The sequence below is a fragment of the Rhopalosiphum maidis genome, chromosome 1 (genome assembly GCF_003676215.2).
Source record: "Rhopalosiphum maidis isolate BTI-1 chromosome 1, ASM367621v3, whole genome shotgun sequence".
NCBI classification, from domain to species: Eukaryota; Metazoa; Arthropoda; class Insecta; order Hemiptera; family Aphididae; genus Rhopalosiphum; species Rhopalosiphum maidis.
Window position 1 is genome coordinate 87,968,903 of NC_040877.1, and position 26,834 is coordinate 87,995,736.

Consider the following 26,834-nt stretch of genomic DNA (forward strand, 5'->3'; position numbering starts at 1 on the left):
TACATTTTATTAATGTTTAGATTATGTACTTGATATCAAAAAGTACTATACCTATACTACATTATTATAGTTTTATAATATTATGTTTAATACATTTCAAAAACATATATAAATATTGTAAATTCTTATTGTTTAATAAAGAATATAAAAATGATTGGAAACAATAATATTAATATTTATACTAATAGTTACATTTCTTCAATAGTTGTAACTGGTAGTCTAGACGGTGAACTGTACCATGATGATTTGGATACAGTTAAAACTCCAACTGAATATGTTGATCCGGGTTGCAAGCCAGTAATCTGTAAAATAATAATAAATAATATAATATACTTAGAGGTGTTAAATTAGGCAATAAAAAATACTAAGTACTAAGTACATATCTATTTATTTTAAATATGCGTACGTACGATATATATAACATATTATAGGTACATCTATCAAACAAAAAGATAACACAAATCCAACTATATAAATGTTTTATACGATACATTACAAAAACATTCCATCAGTAAATTCGTGTATAGAAATTATTTGTTCGAAAAAGGTTACCGGTTTAATCAGAAACGATTGAACCGATCAGGAAACACGAGGAAACAAGAAAAAACATACAACCCTTCAATATTATCAGACTTGCACTGGATCCGGATCTCTAATACTAATTTAATATGTTGAGGTTTTTAAAAGAATCGAATATTAATGATTAAAATATATGTAATGTTTGTATAAAAATACTTAAATACTATTGTGATACAACTGTATAAAATGTTGTTGTAAATAACTGTAAGTACTTATAATAATAAATTATTATTATTAATGTCCTAAACTGCCGTCGTATTTTACAGATCAATAATAAAAATTAAAAATTTAATATCATATCTTATAATTTATGTTGTCTTTTTTTTTATTACCCCTATAAATGTTTATTATATTATTTAGACGGCATTTGGACTTTTGATATCTCGGATATTTGACACTCAACAGACATTTTAAACACGAAATTTTTAAAACACAAACGACTGACACCAAGCGTGACGAGTGACGACTACGACTTTTATGTCGCGAGTTGATTATTGTGATTTAATAGTTAAATAAAAATAATATAAAATTGTATTATTGTAAATATGATTTTAATCAAAGTAATTCAATTTAAATTCATGGTTAATAATTAATAATTATATTTACGTTTTTTTAAAAAAAAATGTTAACACGTTTACGACCGCATGCCAAATTGGGTATCCTTATTGAGAGTAGTTATTATCCAGAGTAATAACTTGCATTTTATAATTTTGTAAATTAAATAAAACGTTATCCAGTGGAGATATTAAAAAACCAATGATACCAAATGATAAAGAAGAATGTGTTGAATAAAACCGTACAAATTTTATGGTTGTTAGAAAAACCCACGTATCCGAAAACCCTATTTATTTAAATATACAGCATATCAACTATACTTGACATTGGGTCAAGAACAGATGATATAAGAGTAGTGTAACAACAGATGTCTAAAACAAAAATTATAAAACATCATCAATTTATGTATTTTATGATGTATGTTGTGTCTATTTGGGTAGGAAGGAAATATAACAAAATATCAAAGTCCATTATTATAGCACTTTTGAGTACAGTAGAGGTACCAACAACCGGCTACAAAGTGATAAAATAACTATGATTAAAACTTTATAGTATCTACTTGACTACTTATCAAACACAGCACGTCTATCTATTTGCTAACAGTATGAGCACATTTTTTCATAAATTGAGGAACTCATTATGGGCCTAAATGTGGTGTGTTTATTGTAAGTTTATAAATGTACTTATGTCATGTTGAAATTTAATATTAAATATTATGTATAAATATGTAATATTATGGTATATATTTGATACCCAACGAGCACTGGCTGTCACATTGTATTTGTCCCTGGCCAACAACTTTATCTAATTTTTTTATTATATTTATTCTAACTATGAATTATAAACTATAAAGATGATAACTGGATTACAGGGCCACAAACCACAGTTTTAAAGTTAATTAATATTCGTTTATTGGATTATTCTTTAAATACAAAATAAAAAAAAAATTAATGTTTATTTTCGTATTTTTCATATTTAAGACCATTGGCGTAACTAACTTGTGTAATCGCGGCATACCTATACACTACCTTAGGCTTATATCAAATTTAATGTTGCAGATTAATAGTCTTAACGTTTTTCACAAGCTAAGTATATACAAAATCATAGTATAGAAATCATGTATTTATATTGAATATAAAATAAATGATCTATTATGTCGTACACATAAACGTTGTATCTATATACAACGCGAATTAATTTGTTATTAAAGTAAAAATATTACGAGTACAATAAAGCAGCAACAGATTGATATTATTTTTAACTTGAACCAATCTGCAGATTTAAAGTAAAATAGATTACAATTTTACTACTGTAAATTGATTATCTGCAAAGAAAATGTATTACCGTATGGTTATATGTAGGTAGTTCTTCATAAATTAAAATTTCTGTTGGTGCAATGTTAACACAACACGTCTCCATATCTACAGATGCAATTTCTTCGACGTTTATAATAAACATTTTCAATTCACCGTTGAATATCCATGGAATATCCCACTGGACAGACATAGAAGTGCTACCAATTTTGGTCGTTTTAAAGTTCATTGGAGAATCAGGTTCTAAATTTGTATGTGTACAATAATAAAATAATCGTAATATAATACATAAATTATAGTATTCTTTTATATTATTCAATATTTTCAATTTATTGTATATCGAGTATTTAACCTACTAGGAATTCTTAATTAATATACTCACGTCCATCGATGCTGTTAAAATAAATTGACGATACCTTACCACCTTCTGGATAATCTATCGATTTTGGCTTAATCTAATACAAAAATAATTTCATCTTGTGTAAAAATATTTATATAAACACCATTAAATGTAATTTAACAGAGTACTATATAGTGACTACAATATAGTATTTACCATTATTCACGGCAATATACGTACTTTAAATGTGTAGTTACTGCTGGGGCTCAAATTATAGAATGTATGACAATAGTATTCTGGCCACGCTGAGCATTTTTGTGGTGGTATGATAAAATTACTCTCATTAAACGAAACTATAAATCCCTTTAAATTTGTATCTTGTGAATAGCTCCAGCGAAATCCTACCATACGGTTCTTTAAACTCTTTTTATAAACTACTAAATCTTCAATTGCTTTTAAATCTATAGATGTTAAAAGTAAAAAATATAAACACAAGTTTTATTAAAACATTTAAACAATTACATAGTTAAATTCCAATTACTTTCAAATTTAGTCGTAAAGTTGACGAGTAGAAAATGTTCAGGATTATAACCAATGTGTGTTTTTATAAATACTTTCAGTTCATAAGTTGTGTTTGACTTTAGATCATCAAAGGAAATGTAATTATTTTTCGTTTCTCTTACTTGTAAAATGTCATCAACCGTATCCTAATTAATATATTATACATATATCTTATTTAAAAAAAAATCATCCATATTTACAAAAGTTACCTTTAATTCTATATAAAATCGTGATAAAAATCCATTAAGCTTGGAGCAATTTTCTGAATCAACTTTCCATTGAACAAATATAGAGTTATTAGTAATATAAATTGGATGCTCGGGATCTAAGATAGGTTCAGTTTTTGGATCTAATAGGTAAATATAGAAAAAAATGTCATGATAAAAAATATATTCAATTATAGTTTAATATGTTTCTACTTGATGCTGGTGTTAATACATCTATCATATTTTCTTGTTGAGTAGTATTTTTGTCATTGACGTCAATCAAAACTTGTATACTATATTGAGAATTAGGCACTATATTAAATATTGCATAGTTGGTATGGTTGTAAATTGTTATTGACGTCCAATTTTGTTCTATTTCTCTTATGGAACAACTAAGAATTCGTTTGAGCTAAATGAAAATCAAAAAGTGTTTAGAAAGACATAAGTAATTATATAGGTATTAGGTATGTTCTATGTAGTACTTAAATTACTCATAATTGATCTGAATAGACAGTTTAAATAAATTAATATTATATTATACCTTTTTAATATTAGGCAGATAATAATTATATTAAAATTTTTATAAAAGTTGTGTTGAATAAATTACTTTATATCTGATTATTGATGTTACTGGCTCGTGAACTGTGGTATAATGTTGATTGGAATTTACCAAAATCCAGTTTAATTTAATTTTTTCATTTTCATGTTTGATAGAAATATTTTTTACTTGAACATCGTTTTCTGTATTAAAAATAAAGCAACAATTATATTTATAGAATATTATTTTTTCCCGTATAACGAAATAAACCGGCTATAAAATACATCACATTATTTAGTATAGTTAGTAGATATTACAATGTTGAGCGCTATTTTATAGTTTGCTACAAAAAAGTCAAAAAGTTCAAGAAAGTTATTAATTAAAATAAATAATATTTTAAATAAGAATAAATAAATATTTACTTGACATAAGAGTAGTGAATGCATATATAGGCGATGATGGTAACGTTCCATTACTTGTTGAAGGAGTTAATTTTATGTTATACTGAAAACCTGGAAGAAGATTATCTAAAAAGTGACCACTTTCTGTACTTGATAGTATTTCATGTACATCAGTTATTTGGTTTTGTGATTGATTTGACATTAAAGTCAAAACGTATTTTGTAATTTTGCATTCTAGTCGATTTGAAGTAATCTGCACATATAATAAAAACGATAATCATTGGTGTACTGAATTTTGAAAAATAACATATAAAGTATTATATTAAATGCTTTAGAATAATTAATAGCCTTGATTTGTTAGCGATTGTATATTGTATATTTAGTACAAACAAATTAAAAAAATCTATAGTTGAAAGTTAATTAAATGTAATAATTCTTATGGATGAAAAATTAACTATTGTTTACTGTCTTTACACTTACTATGTCCCAAGTTATGTTTATGCTTTGTATTCCACTCATCAATTTTATGTTATAATCAGTAATTTGAGGTTCTAAAAAAATTATTAGGTATTTTGTAAATTATTATAAATGTAAAAAAAATAAAATAATTACACATTATTCTAACCTACCTATTTATTTATATTTTTTATTTATTTAAATAAACTTTAGAACTTACAGAATATGTACAATACAATGAGTTATTTACAAGATTATGAATCTCTTTAAGCGATAGCTTGTGTTGAGATACATTTTTACTTATACAATTTTAACTTTTAAATACAATTTCACATAATATTTTACTAAAAATATAAAATATATAAATAGAATTATGTAAACAATTTTAAAAATAAATTATGTTAATTGGGAAAACAGCCTGTGGTATATAATTTTTTTAAGATTAATTTTGGTACACTAAACTTTTTTTATATGAATATGGCATAGAGTTAAAATATACCGGTCCCGCGGTCCGAGATAATTTAAAAATGACTGCCCAAAGGCTTTTTGTATGTATTTTACTAGGTTATTATATGGTTTGCATTCCCTTTAGCCATCATAAAATGTCACATTTTCATCTTTGATGACTAGGGCTGGGATTTGTTTGTATATACATATTTTTACTAAAACATGATAAATTAAGTTTTGCAAATGATAAATTCATTTCACGTGATTTGCAATAAAATAAAACATATTTTATTTTACATATTTTTACATATTTTACATAATTTTAAATTTTTATTTCGTACTACATATTATTTTGGTCATTTTAACTACATAATTGTGTACATATTTTTGGTTTTTTTATTATTTATTAATCCCAGCCCTATTGATGACACTCTTAAACATGAACATCATTTCACATCCAGAGATTTGTAGTTTTCCTTTGTGGATCTTTTTAAAAAAGACTTACAGATTCTTTTAATGTTGTCCTATACATTGCTATTTAGTGTTCTTGTATACAAAACAATAAATACGTTAAAAATTTGAAAATAAGTAAGTATTATACCAGTACGTACAAAAAATAAAATATTGGTAAATAACTGTCTTAAATTTTACAAAAATTATAAAACTATATACCAATTATTTAATTTTTTTACGTACTTATAGTAAATTTTTGTTTTGATCAAAAAAGGAATTGACCTATTTTAAATTTGGCTGAAAAGTGAATCATTCAAAAAGGGAAGGATACGATTTTAGTCAAAAACGGCCATACCCATATTTTTAATATGCTTATATTGAAAACATTGGAAAATAAAACAAAATAAATGCGTAATTGTTGAAAAAATATTATTAAAAACTAGAATTTTATTTTAATTTTCAACGGTATTTTATAATTGTGATATTATAAGCGTGCACCCACGAGATGCATGAGAGGCAGTCGTCTCGGCTGAAGGTTTTCTGTCCTTAAGATTTTCTATCAGTGTTAAATATTAAAAAAAAGAACTTTATACGAAAAAAATATTAAAATAATATTTATAATTTTATATTTTCTTATAATAAAACAGTTTTAGCAATAGTTACCGGTTTGTTCTGTAAAAATAATGGCTACAGTGTTAAATATATACCGTAACGTCAAACCGCTCAAACTTAATGATGCAATTTAAAGTTAGGAAATTGTTATTATTATATTTTCTTATTTTTTAAAAGGACACATTGTTAATCGTTGTGATATTTTTATATTTAAAAATATTTAAATCGTATGAACCAAAAAACCTAATAATAGTTCAATTTAACCATAACCATGATTTTTTGTGAAAATTCATTTCAAAGATCATTGTTTCACCTTAAGAACATAGCTGAAAAAAAATTTAAGAGGGGCCCCGACTCTCGGAGACCAAAGTTACTGCACTATTGCTGGACCTACGAACGCTTTTGTATATCACCATAGTGAGTAATAATGGTAGATTCATTTTTATGTTGATAATATTTTAATCTAACGATTTATTATAAATAGGCAATTAACATTTACTGTTTAGTAGTTAGGTACTTACGTATACACGTGGTCTTATATTGACCATATACTACATCTTTATCATTAAAATTCCCATCATCTGAAATTAACAATACTCCAATCTTATATTTAGTATCTGGTTGTAAGTCACTAATAACTTCCGAAGTAGTATTGATGGTATTGCTTATTGGTTTAATTTCAGAACTTCTAAATGTATCTTCTATTAATGACTATAAAACAAAAAACATTAATATGACGAATGTACATTAAAACCGTGAATCACATATAAATTTACCTAAAACGATAAGGTGGGAATTTACAATGCCAATGATATTATATTAATATATTAGTCAATGAGTTACAAAAGATTTGACAGGTGACTTTGTAAGTTATAGCTAGTAACTACATACGAATTAAAAAAACATGAAATATATTTTTAAGTTAGTGCTATTGATAATACTCGTAAGTTTTAGAATATTGTATAGGTACTTCATAAATCATGTTTAATTTATAAATTGAAAAGTGTATAGTGGCAAAACGGCGTCTATTTTAAACAGACAACAATTAATTATAAACATACTTCTATTTGCAACTGGTCAACTCAATGTACATGGGAATTATACATTGAATAATATAGCATTTAGGAATTTTAGGATAAGGGCAACACATATTTTGCTGCCCCCCCCCCAGTAAAAAAAAACTAAAAAACTTCTACGCCGCGCAATGGCGAAACTGTTAATACCATAGAACACCATGCTATATAAATACTATAGTATTCTATGCCTCTGTGGCACACATTTGTTGTGAAAAATATTAATGATTGACGTCACTACGTCAGTACTCATCATGTAAAGTACGAAATAAAAATTTGGCTAATTGTAATCTCCTACATAGAAATTTTTCCCCTTTAAAAAATAGGGTAATAATACTTAAATTCACGATTTTGATGTTGAAAAGCTCAAAAAGCTCAAAATTATCATAACTTGAAAATAATAAACATATATTTAACAAACAAACGCTTAAATAGAGCATATTTATACGCTGTATGATGATTCTAGAAGGTTAGGCTATATCCATATTATATACTATACTCTACGTTAATACCGGCACTTGAAGTACAAAGTAAGCCATAAAAATATACTTAAATGATTATGACTAAGTATTGTTTTATTGAATTTTTTATTATTTTTTTCAAAAAAAATTTTATTTTAAGCTTAAATGATTTTGACTTGTTTTATTATATTTTTCAAGCAATTTTTATTTTATGTGTTACTATATTGCAAGACGTAAAACTGATATTTTTTTACAGCAATACGAGCGGTATTAATTTTTAGTAGGAATTAACACTATCTTTTATAGGAGTTAACACTATATTTTTTAGGAAATTACACTACATTTGTAGTAGTTTACCATTCCCTAAAAATTTGCCGCCGCTCTAAATCTTTAAAATTTTGCCACTTTAGGCAACGGGACCCAAAGACCCTACCTAAATACGCCCCTGCCTGTATTCGTTATGTCAATACAGTTATTCGTTATAACCCTTTTGTAGAAATAAATATAAATTATTTTTGGTTTTAGTAGTAATTATTAATAATTACCTTATAAAATAGTTGATAATACTTTATATTCAAAATTTTATCTCCATATTTTGTAATACTATTTTCTTCAAAGTTCAATCCTACTATAATTCTATCGTATGTGGCCGAAAGCAACGTAGGTGGGTTAACTAAGTATGGATATTCTATAAAGTCAAACACATTACAATAGTTAATACAATTTTTTTTTTAATTATTAACATTATATATAAAATAAGTATTTTGAGAAAGTGTTTAAAAATATTAAAAATATATTAAACGACATTTTTGATATTTTAGCAAAAATGTATCTTACTTTCACGGCAATATGGTGGTACGTATCCTGCTAAGCATCCGCGTAAGCAGACACCTGTATATTGATCACATGTATTATTAAGACAATTACTGGAACAAGTTTGTTTACAATCAGCTCCATATGTACCTAGTGTACAGTCTTTAACATAAAAAAACTATTTAATAAATTACTGAAGATATAAATTATGTATATACAATAATATTTGGGTGTTGACCAATTGCACTCACATACTATTATATCCATGATTCCGTAAAATAGAGAAAATAAATATATAAATAATAATTTTTGTACACAAAAATAATAGCAATTTTATTAATAATAATAGCTCACTTGGTACAAAGAGTGTTTTATTAGAGTGCGTAATTTTAGACGTGCCTAAGTTACTTATCATTTTATACTATTTTTTATGTTACACATTACAATACCTACATATATATGATAATTGTAAATATCAATTTATATTATTTTACCTTTTTGACAAATTAGGTTGTTTGTCACTTATAATTATTGTATTTATCCTTTTATTATAAATATTATTATTATTTACATACTTACTTCCCCTATTTTATGGATTAGTATTATAATCATATATATAATAATATGTGAGGGCAACTGGTACATTTGGTTGAGGGAAACTGATGTATTTTTTTCTAGGTAGTTTGGGGTTGGGGGGAAGGATTGATATAAAAAAAAGTACTTTTTATGGGGGCATCGTTCATTTGGGTGAATAATCCAAAATTTACCAGAGAAGAGCTTATAACATTGGGGGCGAGACATTAACCGATCGTTTAGTCGAATTTATAAATTATTAAATAATAGGGATGTAACATATTTACTTACCTATACAATAATTTTTATATTTGTATTTACTACAACGTCTTCAACTCAATATTATTATTATTTTTTATTATATCGTTTCGGCTGATTGATGATTAACTATTTTAAAGTGTTTATACCAATTTACAGATATAGATAGTGAACAATAATTTGTTAGATTGTACTAAGACGGTGACAAAACGGACAAATATTTTAAAATATTTAGTGCTGCATAATATAATATATATAAACAATATATTAATAAAATGATAATGTATATTCTAATTAATACGTGTATGTGTATATTTTATAAAATATATAGTCTAACTTGTATAAAATGATTTAACTTCGCTAAATAAATATTTTTACAACAAAAAGTTGTTATACCAATTAGAGGTAATTGAGAGTCCTAAGTCTCTAAAAATGGGAAGGAAAACATGTATATATATATATAAAGTCTATATAAATTTCATAAATATCTCGGCACGCCCAAACGATGTATATTAGATAGATTAAGGGTTCCGTGTAAATTTCGTACAAATGATATGTTATTTTGGGTTATTCGCCCAAATGAAAGCCGCCCTTTGAGAGTAACTAGTACACGTCTTAATATTCTTCTATTGTTTACCTACCTTTGTTACACCATGGACCGGTTAGTCCTGGTGGACATGTACACCCATAACTTGTACACATTAACATTCCACGACACATTTTATCAGCTTGTATTGAACAAACTCCCTTACAGTCAGATCCGTAAGAATTTAATCCACACCCTGAAATTATTAAATTATTAAATTTTTTTCAGAGAATTTAGACGTGGATCTAACCATCTAGTATTTACTCTTTTTATACATCACAATTGAGTTTCAACCATAGGTGTTAGAATGGGGATTACCGGATGTGCCAGGCATGTCTCGACATTTTGTGATTGGGGTATTAAAATTGAAATCCCAGAGCAAGGAATTAAAACTAATGTTACTAAAATAAAATTTATTTTTTTCTAAAATATGTAGTAGATACTAAAATATTTTAAATGTAGGTGGAAAAACTTATAGGATATAACAGATAGATGTTTTATGAAAATGAAAATCATAAAATTTGAATTATCTTTTATCTTTAGATATTAAATTGAAGGGAAAATAGGAAAAATGCCCAAAAATATTGTAGGCACCCGGCACACTCTGAAATTTAAGTCTGCGCACGTCTATGGTTTCAATTAATTATAATCTCTTTTTACTTTCCTAGGTTAGGTTATATATATATAAATATTTAAAACACCTATTAGTATTTCCTATTTGTGATGAGGAGAAGAGTTATGGTGTTCGTATGTGCTAGAACTAGACAAAACTACAATTTAATGCTATATATATATATAGATTTTTTTAATATTCGCTCAGTACAGTCACTTTGATATATAATTGGTTGTTCGGGCCAGACAGATAGCTGGTTTGGCCATAGCTAGTCCCTGTGACCTTGGCGCGTCTGTGCCGCCGTCGGCGGTCTTCCCGACGCGGTCCTCCGTGGGCTGTGTGTATGTGTGTGTACGTCGTCTTGTCGTCTTGCGATATGCGTACGCAACATAAAAACGAAAAAACCGTGTGGTCATCGTCGCGTTTTTTATGGTGCCGTATAGTGCCTTTGGTCGTCTTTTTACACCGTAACTCATGTTTATATATTGTAGTCCGTCGTGTGTAGGCAACCGACGCTTTTACGACCTTTCTTTTAATAACACGTATTTATCGTTGAATTATCGCGTTACTTGTAACCAGGCGTGTGTTTGCCGTATGGTCGCCATCTTTATTAATCTTGCAATTGGCTTGTGATACTGCTGCCAAATTTTTTTTATTGATTATTGCATGTGCGGATCATCCAGGCCACAATCAGAACCAGGTAAGACTTATCATCACTCGTTTTTTTTTTATATTATTATTTCTTATTGTATTATAACATCACGGTTGTTGTTGTCAGCATCGTGTGTGTATATTTTATAAACATATTTATATTAGTAACATTATGTTTGTAATTATTTTACTATTTTATATTGAATGTTATATTTGTGTTAAGACTAACATATGTAGTTTATAAGTAACGCTCGTGTACATAAATAATGAGTAGTCCGTTTACGTGAAATAAAATATATACAGTCCACTTAAAGAATATCACTATTTATGTTTCGTATTGTACGAGTATATATCTATAATCTATAGATCGAACTTGCAGTTGATTATTCCCCCCGAAACCGTTGACGATATAACCGTGTGAATCGGCTATTGCAACAAACATTAGTCGTTACTTGTTATACGTTAGATCATCCTAACTCTTGTAATGTCATATTTATTTTATATTTAATAAATCATAAATATAAAATATAATTTTCAGTCGCTAATTTATACCTATCGAGTTTTTTGGTAAATTATTCCAAAGTAGAAGGTGACATCACCACTATGTTTTTCAATACAATTGGTAAAAACCATTTACCATATTTTGCCTCTTTTCCCGACAAAAAAAAATAATATACCTATAATTACTAAACTATTTCCCTATATATTTATATTCTCACATTATTACTACAAATTTAAATAAAGATTTTTAATAGTAAACATTAAATGTTACAGTAAGCTTTCGTCACATATAAAATAATCAAATTAATTATTTGTGGGTATTGGAAATATTAATATTACATTATTTAAAGTTATTATTACAACGATGAATGATAAAGACTTAATTTTAAATTACCTGTCTCACAAAATTGTCCTTTAAAACCAGGAGGACAAACGCAATTTGACAATTTCGTAAAATATCCACCATTTAAACAAGGATTTAAGTACTGAAGGGAACGTTCCACTACACCTATTTAAAAAACAAAATTATTATTTAAAATGGTAAAATTGTTTTTAGATTAATTATTTATAAATTATAAATAAGGTTGTGAATAATTTAATGCACTAAAAATTATTAAATATGCACTATACTATAAGGTATATTTATTTATATCGACTATAATAAATGTGATACAATTATAATATTACACTTTTCACATTATCATCAATAATTTATTAATTAATATTTATGAATTTTTAAATACATACTATTTCCAACAATGTTGAATGGTATTGGGTTTATACCAAAAGAACTATCCGCAGAAACAATTCGAACATCTTCTTCACCTGGAAACATTCAATTTGTAATAATAAAATATTTAACTGTATTACAATACAATATAGTAATGTAACAATTGAGTTGAATGCTTGGAGGCTAAACATTTAATAATTTTCTTCCAGCAAATAAAAATTATCAATATCCATTAGGAAAATGTATCACTTCAAAATGTCCAAGTTTTGTTTTTATTTTCGATTTTTTCAGAATTACTTTTTTTTTATTCATTATATACATTTTTTTTTTTTTTTTTTGATAGAACCGGAGTTTCCCGTGTGCGTCCCGAAATTACAGTTTTTTATTGTTTCTAGTGCGTCCAAAATAAAGTAACACTCGAGTGCGTCCCCCCAAAAAATGGTTATATTTTTGGCATAGCTTTAGTGCATCCCCCCAAAAAGTCATATTTTTAATATAGTCTTAGTGCGTCCTAGTTTATTTAGAGTTACTCAAGGTGCACCTCAAGGAGATGAACTGGCTTACACCTCAAAAATATTTTGTGATTTTTATTCATAATAATATATTTTATTTTAGCTTGCACCCTTTAATTTGGATGTGCGTACTAATTATTTTAAATGGTTTATTTATTTATTTAAGAAAAATTGTATTTTTTATTTAGTTTATCTATAATATAGGCTGGTGTTTAAATGCCATTCTTTTGACAAAATCTAATCTTGATATCTTATTATTTTTAAATTTTTTTATGTTGTCTTCGATGTATACAATTTTGTTACTCGTAGTTCCTTTCGGTTTTCTTTTTGTGGACGCACTCGGGATATCCCCGACAGAACGTTTAAACAAAATCGATAAATCCCATTGGTATTTACATACAATAAACGTCTTAAAAGTTTGGTATCACATCAATTATCAATTATCTCTGTAGTTTATCAATGTATCTATAAACACGGATTTATTAACAGTTATCTATCAGATGATTATTTTATCATGAATCATTCGTTATTTCAAAAATTATTAGCATTTTTGAAAATATTTCATTTATATAGTGAAGAGTTGTAATAGAACAATATTAATAAAAAAAATATTTTTTAAATATATCAAATCTTAGTGATATTAGATTTATGTCAGTTAATTATCATTAATTGGATCTGCCTCCAATTTTGTGTTTATATCAAAAATAAATCTAGAATTAAGAAGTGGAAAACCATAAAATGAATCGTTGTAATTGTGTTTATACTTTATATTGTATATTTCAACAGAAGTAAAATGAAAACGATACCTAGAAAAAAAATAAATTCAAACCTGAGCAAAATCGGGTAATATAGCTAGTTATACCTATTAATATTCAAATAATTGCAGTGTATATATTTTTTAATTGAAATTATAATTAAAATAAAAATGCATTATATATCGCATACGCAATCTAAGATGTATGTAAAGTTGGCTCCCCTGACTTTTTTGATCGATTTAAAAAATATGACAATATTTTGAAAATTGATTTTTAGAATTTGCAAATAAATCATCAAAATATTGTAAGCTAAAAACCATTACGGAAGCTCAACTTCACGCTGCCCTCCGACTTTGTCCAATTGATTTGAAAAAATATTTTTTTTTTTAAATTCGCTAAAAATAAAATATTGATTTGCAAATTCTCAAACCCATTTGCAATTATTTGCATATTTTTTGAATCGATCAAAAAAAGTCGGGGTGCCAACTTCATATACATCAATCTAAGTAGCTAAAAACTAGTATTTATTTTTTTAAATTTAAATAAGTATTATTTTTTTCATATATGTTTACCATCATTTGAACATTCGGCAATTCGTATGAGTCCAAATTGTAAATAATTTTCAACTTCATTATAATACATGTTCTTCAAATTAAGTTGTAATGACAATTTATACTTCTCATTGTTCTTAAAAGCAATATTGGTAATTTTCAATGTCCTTACACCGTTCTGTATAAAAATAAATATTATTGTTATTACTATAATTTCTAAGTAAATAATTATAATCTTTGATTCAATTATTAAAAAGTATTACATATTTATTTAATTCAGTTGAAGATATAACCATATTATTTTTATCATACATATCCATTGTGATGAAAAATTCCTCGCTATCATATCTGTGATAACTATAATATGTCATAGTTAAACATGTTTGGTCTTTATCAGGTGTCCAATAAAATGTAAAAAATGTACATGAAGTAAATTTTGAGCAATAGTTATAGCTGAATATATAATTGAAAACTTTATAGCAATAATTATATAAAGATTTTCCTGAAAATGATCAACGTGGTATATTAATATTATGCTAAGTTAATAACCATGTCGTTGATGCTGTTACAATAATAACAAAGAAAATAATTTTACGCTGCAGAAAGTGGGTTGATTCCCGTCACCTACTTTATGTATTAGTTGATTCCCAGGTCATTAAGAGGTATGTACGATTTGATTCCCTATTGTTCAGTCGCCATACATAACATGAGAGCTCATGTCCAACGAGACCACGCGCGAATTTATGAAAAAAAAATCATTACACGTCGTGTGTATTTTAAATTTTTTCCTAACTACTACATTTTCTAACTAATGATTTCTTTAATAAATAATAAATAATAATATAATACAATAAATAATTAATAAATAAAAATTAAATGATTTTCAAATTACGAAAAAACTACAAATTTTTGAGAAACTTGTCAACCAACCTCCTCGTAGTGTCTATTGGATTATACTAATAGGCTGAATATTTGACTAAATATTGAAAAAAAATATTATAATGAACCGAGAATCAGCTTGTGCATACCTCTTAATAACTCGGGAATCAACTCAACGGCATCGGTGTAAGTAAACAGGTATCTAGGAATCAATTCATATGCAGCCTATTACGCAATACACGGGTACTTACTACAATCTAGATTCAACGTATTAATGTTAATAGCTTAGATTTAGGTATTATTATATTATGACGTATTTGTCACTTGTGTTTAAATTTTAAAATCACAGTAAGATTAGTATATACTAGGTACATATTATACTTATGTAATGCGTTAATGACAAATTTTAATTTACGTTATTTACAAGTCCGCATACATTACAGTGGCAGGTAGATGTAAAATTGTATTGTCGGCAATAGTGTGTAACTCCATTTTAACACTACTGCTGTAGTAACATTATACAAAATAATATGCATTCAAAAAATGATGGAGTACATTTAAATTTATTAATCATATCGAAAGTTGAAACATATAATATAATATTAATATTATAATATACGTAAAAATAGTTTTATTTTAGTAAATAGGTTGGAGTTAATTTTGGAAAAAAAGCATTTAAAAAAGCATTGATGTTAATAGTAACAGAACATTTAATTAAATTAGTGTACAAAAATATAAGGTGTGAAGGTGCTGTAGACTTAATGGCTCTAGTAAATCTGAATATGCTATGCTGAGGGATTCTTTATATGTGGCTACAGGCTATATGGCTTCCGTTTTTCCGCCAAAATGACCCTTGTCCGTTATCACCATGTCTGTTTTTCGCCAAAGGTTATATTCCGATTTTCGCCAAAAAAAATTAATAAATTATTTAAGATATTTTTCGAGAACCCCTGAATCTAAATCCATGAAATAGTAATTATTACGATGTATGCACTTCACCCATAGAAAATTCTTTATTATCTATACGGCCTCACCTTGTTTTATAGATATTGATCATAAACTATTAACTATATCTCATCTTACTTCTAATTATTTGTTGTAAAAATTTTAGCAACTGTTCATAGTAGAACCTCAATCGAGTAATGCCGTAAATGTATACGCTTGTATAAATTTAAAATTATTGTATATTAGCATAATATGTCCGCGGTCTATTGATATAATTTCAATATCCACCGACATAATAGAAATTTTTTTTAAATTTTTCGTTAATGTTGTCACAGACCATGGTTTAAACTGGAAGGTTCAGACTGATAGCGGACAATAACCCGTTAATTATTTGTGGATAACGTTGTTATGAAATTTTAATAATAACTTATAGTCTATTCAGAATAAGAATGCCCACTTTCGCGCATACATACTAAGCCGCCGGAACGACTCGACTCTCTTGGCGAGATTCAGATGTGCTGTGATTGGTCGTCATTGTCGACTATTGTCGTCATCCGTCGCGGTAAACAGCCACCGCCGTGTATACAAAGGATAAATGCATAAACCACGAATGGCTCAGTATCGTGAAAACGGTAGAATATTATATAATATTATAGTTCACTACGTATACAATAAAATTGTTGCATGTGCATTGTGCACAACATCAAACATCAGCGCTTACCTTGGAAACAAACGTGCGCGAACAAAATAAGTTTTAGACGGTCGAGTGGGCATTCTTATTCTGAGTAGACTATAGTAGTAATTATAATAACTCTCTATCTCCATCACAAGCTGCATAAGCTTACAGGAGATAGGTTAATCAAATCTGTAATTAATCATGATATTATTTAATCTATAATTTTTTATGTATGGTTTATTCGATAAAAAAAAAAAAAATCTTGCGGGATATAACTTATATAAAGGGTTTTCAAAAAATATCTTAAATAATTTATTTTTATTTTTGGTGGGAATCGGAATATAACCTTTGGCAGAAAATGGTAACGCTCGGCTATCTTGGTGTATTTAACGTATACCTGTGGTATAGCTTCGAAAGTTGTTGTCGAACAGCACGAATAGTCATAATTTGATAATTTGTGCACGTGTCATTAACCTACAGTTGATGCTTATTCTTATATATTATGTAAATTGATTGAAGCCGGTTTACATTAATTGTTATATTTCATGTTACTTGTGATACTATAATACTATGTTGTCAAGACCTCAGGTGTCTACTTATTATAAAATATATTTCAAAAATTCCGAGAATTGCGAGCTCTGTTTGATACAACATCTTTTTTAAATATAATCTCATATAAACATAATTTTAATATTATAATAATTCATTGTTCTTATATATTGTACAGAACAAAAATTATTTTTTTTTTAAGATACATTTATAATTTATTTATGAAGAGTGCTTTTTTAAATGTTTTAATTATTATCTCTAAAAGACATTATTAATTGTAAAAAAATTCTTCGATTTGATGTCAAGATAGTAAAATGAATCAAGTTTATATTTGGAAAATTAAAAGAAAAAATTTTCAGCACTTTTCTTAATAATTGGAGATAAAAATAAAAATATATGGGTAAAATAAGTTCTAGAAAAAATCGTTTTTTTTTTTTAAATTTCGTTGTGATATAAAAACAATAAGTAACTAAGTATATAAGTAACGAAATAACTTAAGTATGATTATTGATATATAGTATATATTTTTAAATAATTACCAGAACTCAAATGTACAGTAGTATAGTCCATCATGTAACGATTTTTTTCTGCACAATAGTTATTGTATCCTAATAAAAAAATGATAAATATAATTTATTAAAATATTTAAGACGTATAGTTTTCATGTCCATACCACATATTATTACGTTCAGCTTTATTTATATAAAATAAAGACAGTGTCTTATAAATAAGTAATTAATTTACTTAAAAAACACCCAAATAGGGCCGCAAGCACCTCGGAAATATTTAATAACAAAGTCATACTATTTGAAGGGTAAGTGACTAAAATTTAAACATACGTAACTCTAGTGCAAATGTTATCATAACATTATGAGGTTATTGCGTCCAAAACGCGACATAACAACATAAATCACGGCGGTTCCTTTTCTCATTATCCCTAAAGCACGCACCTAGTATAGTCTATATAGAATATGCTAAATCAATACATCAATAACACACAGTAAGATAATATAAATTACGGATGGAAAATTTCAGGTTAAACTTAATAATTCACCAAATCATTTACCGAAAACAATAAAACATTTCGTAACTCCAAATCACTAAGCAATATTCGCTGACAAACAGCATGACCAGTTTAATTTACCAATCATAGACATCGCAATCGAAGAACTAATCTATGATACCATTGATGAAATTATTTATAATCTATATCCAGTTAGTTATAAACTTTATAATTTTCTGGATAATCATTTAATCGATCATCAACGGTGAAACTTTCACGTGTAAAAGTTTAGTTAATAGATTCAAACTGTCCACCAACTGTGCTTAACACAATTTTACAGATATATTATCAAATTTCTAAAAACCAGCAAAGTACATTTCACACTTATCTATCAGTCAAAACAAAAAAGATATTATAGAATAGTTGTTATTGTGTATTCAACAAAAATTGCTTTCCCAAGATCATACTGTGAGAAACGTTACCAATGTTCTGCAATTCAGCACAAAGTGCCCATTCTCCTAACTGCATCCACTGTAGAGATCAACAACCTTTAGACACTTAAAAATAATCAGCAAACATTCAGCTAACATCAGGAATGAACCAAATATAAAAAAAATGTAATTTACTCATTAAACTTAACTCAAGAAATTACTCAATAACTCAAAATTTACATCCTCCAACTCAAAAATTCTTTAATCATAATGAACCACACAATATTGTTAATACTACTTCAATTTCACTTGCTTCACATCTTACTTGCAAGAAACTAAAGATACTAACCAATCCTCTCTACCACCCATTTTCAGTAACAATACTGATGAATTTTTAAATTATACCTACAACATTTTAATTTTTTTAGGTCATTAGAATTCAGGTTCCACCGTTCTATAAATAAGTAAGAACTCACCATTCAAGTTATTTATATTCATTTGTATCCAATTATTTGAATTATACGAAATACTCATTTGACTATTATTCTGAAATGATTGAAGATTAATGATTTCTTTTGTATTTGTTGACATACTATGAATACCATCATAGAGTTGTAATGGCATTCCAATAGAATTGGTTCTTAAATGTATTTCAATTGAATATCTTCCATTAAAGTCAGCTAAGAAATTATCATCCATGAATCCACCTGTTTCTAACAATGTAAAATAACATAGACATTTAAAGAGAAAAAAATTAATTAATTTGATTATTTGAAAATTAAGATTAATCTTATCTCGTGGAGTATAATTTTATAATGTTTACATGCAATTCAAATATAAGCTATAAACAAATAACATTATTCTAGAATCTAGATTATACATATAATATGATCAAATGTACTATCTAGAGTAGGATTAAGGATCTGAATCGCCTAAAGCAATCTAATATTATATTTGGTATCCTTATCGTGGGCGTAGGTAAGGGGGGTGGAATTTTCAAACACCCCCAAAATTAAAAATAAATTATTCATATTTAATTTTAATATTTTATAATATTAATATAGACCTAGATCAAAACTCCCTCCGAAAATATTTCCTATTTACCCCATGATCCTTATCATCAAATTAAAATAAAATTCTAAACTGTTAATTAAAGCTAATAAAATTTAAAACAACATAATATATTTCATGTATCAATAGGCAGTGGCTTAAACATAGGGTGATCTAAGGGGCTCTATGCCTTATGCCCCGGGACCGCCAAACTCAAATTCGAGTTTGTCTATATAACTATAATATTATAATACATTTATAAATAGTAGTTAATAATTAATTACATACCTGTTTTTGATTATAAATAGTAATTTAACAATATCCGGGGATATAACATTTTTTTTAACCTTACCACTTGACATTTTGTACATGTTCGTCCTAATACACTTTGAATAGTGAAACATACATTTTGATATGTTCGACCATTCAAACCGGAATATTTTTTTACCCCATACGGGGATTTGAAGTTTTAATTTCCACTTGTGCATAAATAAATCGCTCATAGGCGCGCGCACGGGGTATGAATTATGCAGCCATACGCGTCATGACATTACTCTTGGGGCAAAAGATTTTTTAGAGAATATAATATGAAGTAAGTCCTGCAATAAAATACTTTTGGGAGAAAAAATAACAACAAATTCTGTAGGTACGATTTACATTCATGGCTTAATATTATGTGAAGAATTATAAAATAATTATATGTTTTTTGTTTTCAATTAACACGTCTTCATAAAAATATGTTTTTAACTTTTAGCATAGAAATTGTTTTTACCTATTTTAAACCTATTATTTTCTAAGTAATAAAAATTATTGATAATACTGATAATAAAAACGGGTAACATAAATATTTTAAGGTAGTACCATATTATCATGAGCATTACTTTATGGGCATTAACAAATATGAGGAACACATTTTATCAACCACATACTCTGCGATTAAAGTCTACTCACGTCTATGGACAATGGTGCAGCTATGTTCTAGAGTTATCTCTTAAAAATGTTAAGAAAGGTAGCTCATCTCATGTTGGTAATATATTATTACATTTATAATTGTATAAATTAAACTTAATTCATGTTTTTAACATACCTACTTACATGTAAGAAAAAGTGCTATTATAACTATTGATTCACTAGAGCTAAAAAAAAAAATGTTTAAAAATAAAAATTATACAATTTATTAGAAAATCCTTTTATGAATTGAGCAAACTTGTACATATAATAAATTATATGCTACAATGCTTCAAGATAAAAATAGAAGATCAACAGTAAGTATTAACAAACGATATCGTATTAGAAAAAACTAATAAATAAATAATAATAATGATTATTAACTACTCTGGAATTCTAAACGATAACATAATTAATACATAGATGTAAGACTTCTCGTAATACCAGCATACAATATACGTAAGCCATAAGTGCAAAGTACTTATGACCAGGGCTCGGGACTTATAGCACTTAAAATCTTTAAAATAAGTGCTTAAAAAAGCACTTAAAAACATTATTACAAGCACTAAAATAAGCATTTAAAAAAATTACTTTTGAGCAAAAATATTTAATCGAAAAAAAAAAAATTTCTTTTTACATGATAAAGTAGGTACTAGACATAATTTGTAATTGTAATAAAAATAATATAATTAAAGACTACGAAAATATTGAAATAAAATGATTAAGAAAAGTTTCTAACTAAAAAATAAAAAAAAATAAAAATTAATAAATCTTTTTTATATAAAAAAAATCAAACTTCACTTTCGAGACATTTTGCCTTTTTGTTTATAGATTTTGCGAGAAATTTTCTGAAAAAACCATTAAAAGTAGAAAAATTGGCCAAATGACAAAAAAAAAGCACTTCCAAATTTCATAATTGAATGCGTTATAACACGACATACACTTCCATAATACTCTGCTACATTTTAAGCCAATCCATAAAAATAAGCAAATGCTTTAAGTCCCGTGCCCTGCTTATGACTAATGTAACCCATTGACCACGGTATCATTACGATATACATTATTATACAATACTTAAAATATAATTCCTACCCATACAAGTGAGGTTTGAAAAAATTCATAATTTTAGTACTGTTGAATAATATTAATGATAAGTATTAAGTACCAAGCCTAGGTACATTATTGATTATATTTTTTGGGAAGGTTAAATCTTCCCAACGAATAGGACGCGAATAGTAATTAATTTAAAATAAGTACCTAATTATTAAAACTAAAATCTTTCAAAAACTGTAAAATTTAACAATTTTCAAAAATGTTGAAATTATGTATACTTACTTGTTACCTTTCCATTTATCCAAAATTCAACGGAATTTAAAATTATTATTATTATTTTTTTTTATATTATCAATGATTAATAAATAACTTTATAAAATGGTGATTTTTTTGAAAAATTGTTTTTTAGACAAAATGTTTTAAAGCGTTTTTTTATTAAATCACCATAAAACGAGGCCATTGCAGGTTTTTTATATGTTTATAAATTGGCCTATAAAGGGTAAGTCAAGATGAGTACCGGGATCTATGTTTTATGTACCTACATTATAATTTAAACGGTTGTAATTGTATGTAAACATTGTAAACTGATATTTTATTCGAGTATATTTTTCTAGTTAGAAAATTATATTTGATAAAGGGACAAAGATAGTGACTGGGAGATAAAGAATATTGTGTAGTACGGAGATTTTGAAACATATTATTCCAAGAAAAGAAAAGTTAAAGGATTCTGATAGTAGCTAAGTACTTTGAATTTAAACAATACGATGTTAGTGCTCAACATAAAGATCATAATATTTAAGTACCTAAAATGAAGGAATTTAGTGGTTGCTTACAATCCATTTTAGTTAAATATTATTTTATTTATTTATTAATTAAAAATAAATTTATCATTTAGGACAAATATTTTAAATTTATTAAATCTTAAATCAATGCAATATGAACTGTTGATTAAATAAATAAATAGTTAGGCATGATAAATTAAAATGGTTTTATAGTTACGTTCAATTTATAAAGTATTTTATACATTCAAATTATCATTGAACCACTATTATTTAATTTTTAAATAAATATTTTGTATTAAAGTAGTAAAAAGAAAATGATAATAATTTACAAACCGCTGCTGCTGTTGAATATAGACATATCTGTGATTCTATAAATCGTCGTAATGTCATAATCCTCATAAACATCTGAAATAAAAACAAAATAATTGTTTAATATCAAACCATTCACTCGCTCACATAAGTTAATAATACATTTAAATACCTACAATATATATTTTATGCATCTATGATATAATTAGTTTATATTCATGAATTATTAAATACTGTATATGTATAATTTGTAATTTTCTGACATATTGATTTCTCTTTGATAGCTTTACATACAAACCATAGTACAGTGTACATGATCAATAAATATTAGAAATATCTAACTACCTAATTAGTAATTACATACTATAGGTACCTTATTCTTCCTATACAAGATATTATAAACTAGTACTAATAATCTGTTTATTTTAAGCAAATTATGATATATTTCATCATTGATTTCAAATATTTGTAACCTACTCCAGTTTATACTTGGCATATTTGATAAACAGAAAAAAAAATTTAAGTTGTCATTTTTTTTCTTTTTTGTAAAATGTATAGGTAAAATTTTTGTTATAATTTTGTAAGATAAATGATTCTAATTTTAAAAACAAGTAAATAAACAATTATAATAATATATATTATTATATTTTTTAATATGTAAATAAATAGCCAATAGGTATTATAAAATTGTGTTTCTAGTGTATACCGCGTGTCCCTAAAAGCAGGGTACCACTTTATCACTCATTACCCTGTAAATATTTTTTAATTCTGTTTGCGGGACGTTAAACTAGACTAATGGATCATGAATTCCTATGACTTATAATTTTTTTAACTCGTGTATTTTGCGCATGCGCAAAACGCAACACTTCATTTTTTTTTAAATGGCAACCTCTATTTTTAATATCATTTTCGAAATATTCAATATTTTCCAAGCAATTTTGATCTATCAACATGTAATCTATCTAAACTCAAAATTGGTGAAATTAGACCTAAATATAACTTTTAAAAAAAATGTATTAAATTGATTTTTTTTTAGTTTACGTATTTGTTTGTTTTAAACACCATAGTTCTATAAATTATTCGAAAATCTCTCTTTGTGTAGAGTTGAGTAGAATATACTTCAAATCTAAATAACATAATTCATAAACTGATGAAAGGCGATGGAAAAATAGACAGTATCCATGCGGTTGGTCAATGAGAGCACCATTTATTTTATCAAAACTTCTAAAATTTAACATTAGTTATTAATACTTCTATTAAATGTATATACTATATCACATATTACTTATATTATTCTTGGAATTATTATCTTATCATGTATAAACTTAAACTAAAGAAGAAAAGGCCTTTTTTATGTTCCAATTTTGTGACAACATTATTTAACTTTTTTCCAAATTTTTTTTCACAGTATTGTTCCAAATAAGCCTACGAGTAAAACACTCTTATTATTTTCAACTTTAGTTATAAATATCATAAATTAAGTTAAATTATAAAAAAATATTACATATTAAATGGCTAGGCTATAAATAGTTTAATTATGATAAAAAAAAAACAATTTCTATATGAATCGATTATTTTATACACGGGCGAAGCTGGATTATTCAGCTAGTGTATTATATTATGTTGTTTAGAACGAAAAAAATTAATTAATTTAATAAATTGTTTAAAAGTTATAACTAGTTCCAATTTCACCAATTTTCAGTTTAGTATACATGTTGATAGATCAAAATTGCTTGAAAAAAAATTAAGTTTTGTCACGCATGCCAAAATACACGAGTTAAAAAAATTATAAGTTATAGGAATTTATGATCCATTAGTCAAGTTTTAAGTCCCGCAAATTGAATTGAAAAATATTTACAGGGTAATGAGTGATAAAGTATGTTTTCGGGGATACACGGTACCTATATATATATTTTAATGTTCCTATGTAAACTAAAACTTATTAATTTAATTAATTTAAGTTTCATAACAAAATCAAATCCAATGAAGTTTTAAGAATATATACGTACGATAAGTTCTACTATATTTTATTTTAATTATTTTATTACATATTATCTCTTCTTCGTGAATTTATAAAATAAATATGCAATTATAAATTTTATTTTATTTAGCATATTTTAGTTTCTGAACGGAGTGATGAATGTATTGCTTTTACAATGATGTGTGTTTTTTTATTTTTGTGTCTGTCATTACGTTTTGGAGTAGTAATAATGCTTCGATTTTTGACTTCAGCCCTTCTTTGAATAGGAAAATTCATCTAATTGGTACTATGGGGGTTTCCAATAGTTTTCATAAGCGTCGAGAAAAACCCTGAAATAATAACAGAAAAACGGAAATTTCACGCATAACCACTTTTTGACAAAATCAATATTTTGCTGTAACTCAAAAACGAATCATTGTGAATACTTGAAATTTTCACCAAATATTTATATTATGGTTATCTATTTACTTATACATTTTCAGAATATTTTGATCTTTTTTAAGCTACTTATAGACAATTGAAATTTTCGACTTTTCTAATTTTTTTTCTTAAAATGCGGATAAAAAAAATTTGGCTATCCAAAAAATCTTTGAAATTTAATACAAGGTTTATTATAAGTTGAACTTATTGTAGTAAAAAAAAAATCAAAAATCGTTAGTCACAATTTTTGTTTATAAGCATTTAAAGTTCAAATGTTTACGAAATATATCAAAATCGCGAAAATTTGCTAGGAATTTTGAAGTTGAAAATTCATAAAATTTGTGTGATTTATACTTAATGTTCAAAAATCCAATACAAAGTTATCCATAAGTTTTCCTTCAAGTAGTTATAAAAAAAAATTCCAACGTCAGTATAGAAAACATTTTATGAGCATATGAAATTAAATTTTTTACGAAATCGCGTAAAATAACGATATATTTCAATTTAAATATAGGTAATAATATAATATATCCAACTAAATATCATTAACTGACAAATCATCTCCGTTCAGAATCGTTTTTCGTAAACATTGCATTTAAATTTAACACATCCATTAAAATGACCAGTGCCCTACTCTCCATATCTACTACACAGCAGAGCGATACCCACTTGCCCACTTTTTAAGTATCTAATTTGTTCAAATTTAAACGATTAACTATAAAGGAAAATAATAAATACCTATATTATCTATATTCTATGGATTAGTTTTATAAGTTTTATTGTTAACGTAATAGAGTTGATTATTTGCATTTATTATTTTTTAAACTAATATCTTTAATTCGTTTAGTATCACTAATTATTTTGCACTAAGTCATTAAGTAGGTACAATAACTACCTCACTTGATTACATTTGGCACATAACACGTTTTATAAGTTTTTAAGTACACTAAATCTTCCATAATGTTTTAATTATTTCTTACCATTTTTATGACCATGAAATGAAATTGTGCTTTGACAAACGTTAAAAATGTGTATGTAAATTAAGATTAATACATACAAAAATCTGTTACTTTTATAAATCATAATACATAAATATAATTAATATAAATATTTAATTAATTAAATAAAATATATTATAAATTATAAAAAATATTAACTGGATAGTTCGCAATAAATTAATCAACTAAAGAAAACATTGAGAATAAGTGTAAATATCTAGTAGGTGTCTCAACACATTTTTATCGCTTTTGAACAAATATAAACCTGAAGG

At 26.2% G+C, this 26,834-nt stretch overlaps 1 protein-coding gene across 1 annotated transcript; it reads right to left on the reverse strand.

Moving 5' to 3' along the window:
• On the reverse strand, window positions 1-26,698 carry LOC113555747. Its single transcript, XM_026960269.2, has 22 exons — window positions 26,545-26,698; window positions 23,188-23,259; window positions 19,498-19,734; window positions 18,127-18,195; window positions 14,802-15,040; window positions 14,560-14,716; window positions 12,738-12,815; window positions 12,385-12,498; window positions 10,281-10,421; window positions 8,833-8,970; window positions 8,541-8,683; window positions 6,983-7,172; window positions 4,974-5,044; window positions 4,515-4,746; window positions 4,162-4,295; window positions 3,768-3,963; window positions 3,558-3,697; window positions 3,329-3,494; window positions 3,028-3,248; window positions 2,830-2,902; window positions 2,479-2,690; window positions 1-302 (listed from the first exon to the last, which is right to left on the reverse strand). The coding sequence occupies exons 1-22, from the start codon at window positions 26,645-26,647 to the stop codon at window positions 189-191; spliced, it is 3,240 nt and encodes a 1,079-aa protein (XP_026816070.1). The 5' UTR covers window positions 26,648-26,698; the 3' UTR covers window positions 1-188.
• Window positions 26,699-26,834: the final 136 nt, after the last annotated feature.

Bases quoted from the DNA above. Each gene is read 5' to 3' on its own strand.
- LOC113555747 (XM_026960269.2), bottom strand. From the start codon at position 26,647: ATGATTTATAAAAGTAACAGATTTTTGTATGTATTAATCTTAATTTAC. The intron at 18,196-19,497 runs GTGAGTTCTTAC...TTTTTTTATTAG, and splicing joins GAATATAAATAACTTGAATG to GATACAATAACTATTGTGCA. The intron at 2,903-3,027 runs GTACGTATATTG...TTTTTGTATTAG, and splicing joins GCAGTAACTACACATTTAAA to ATTAAGCCAAAATCGATAGA.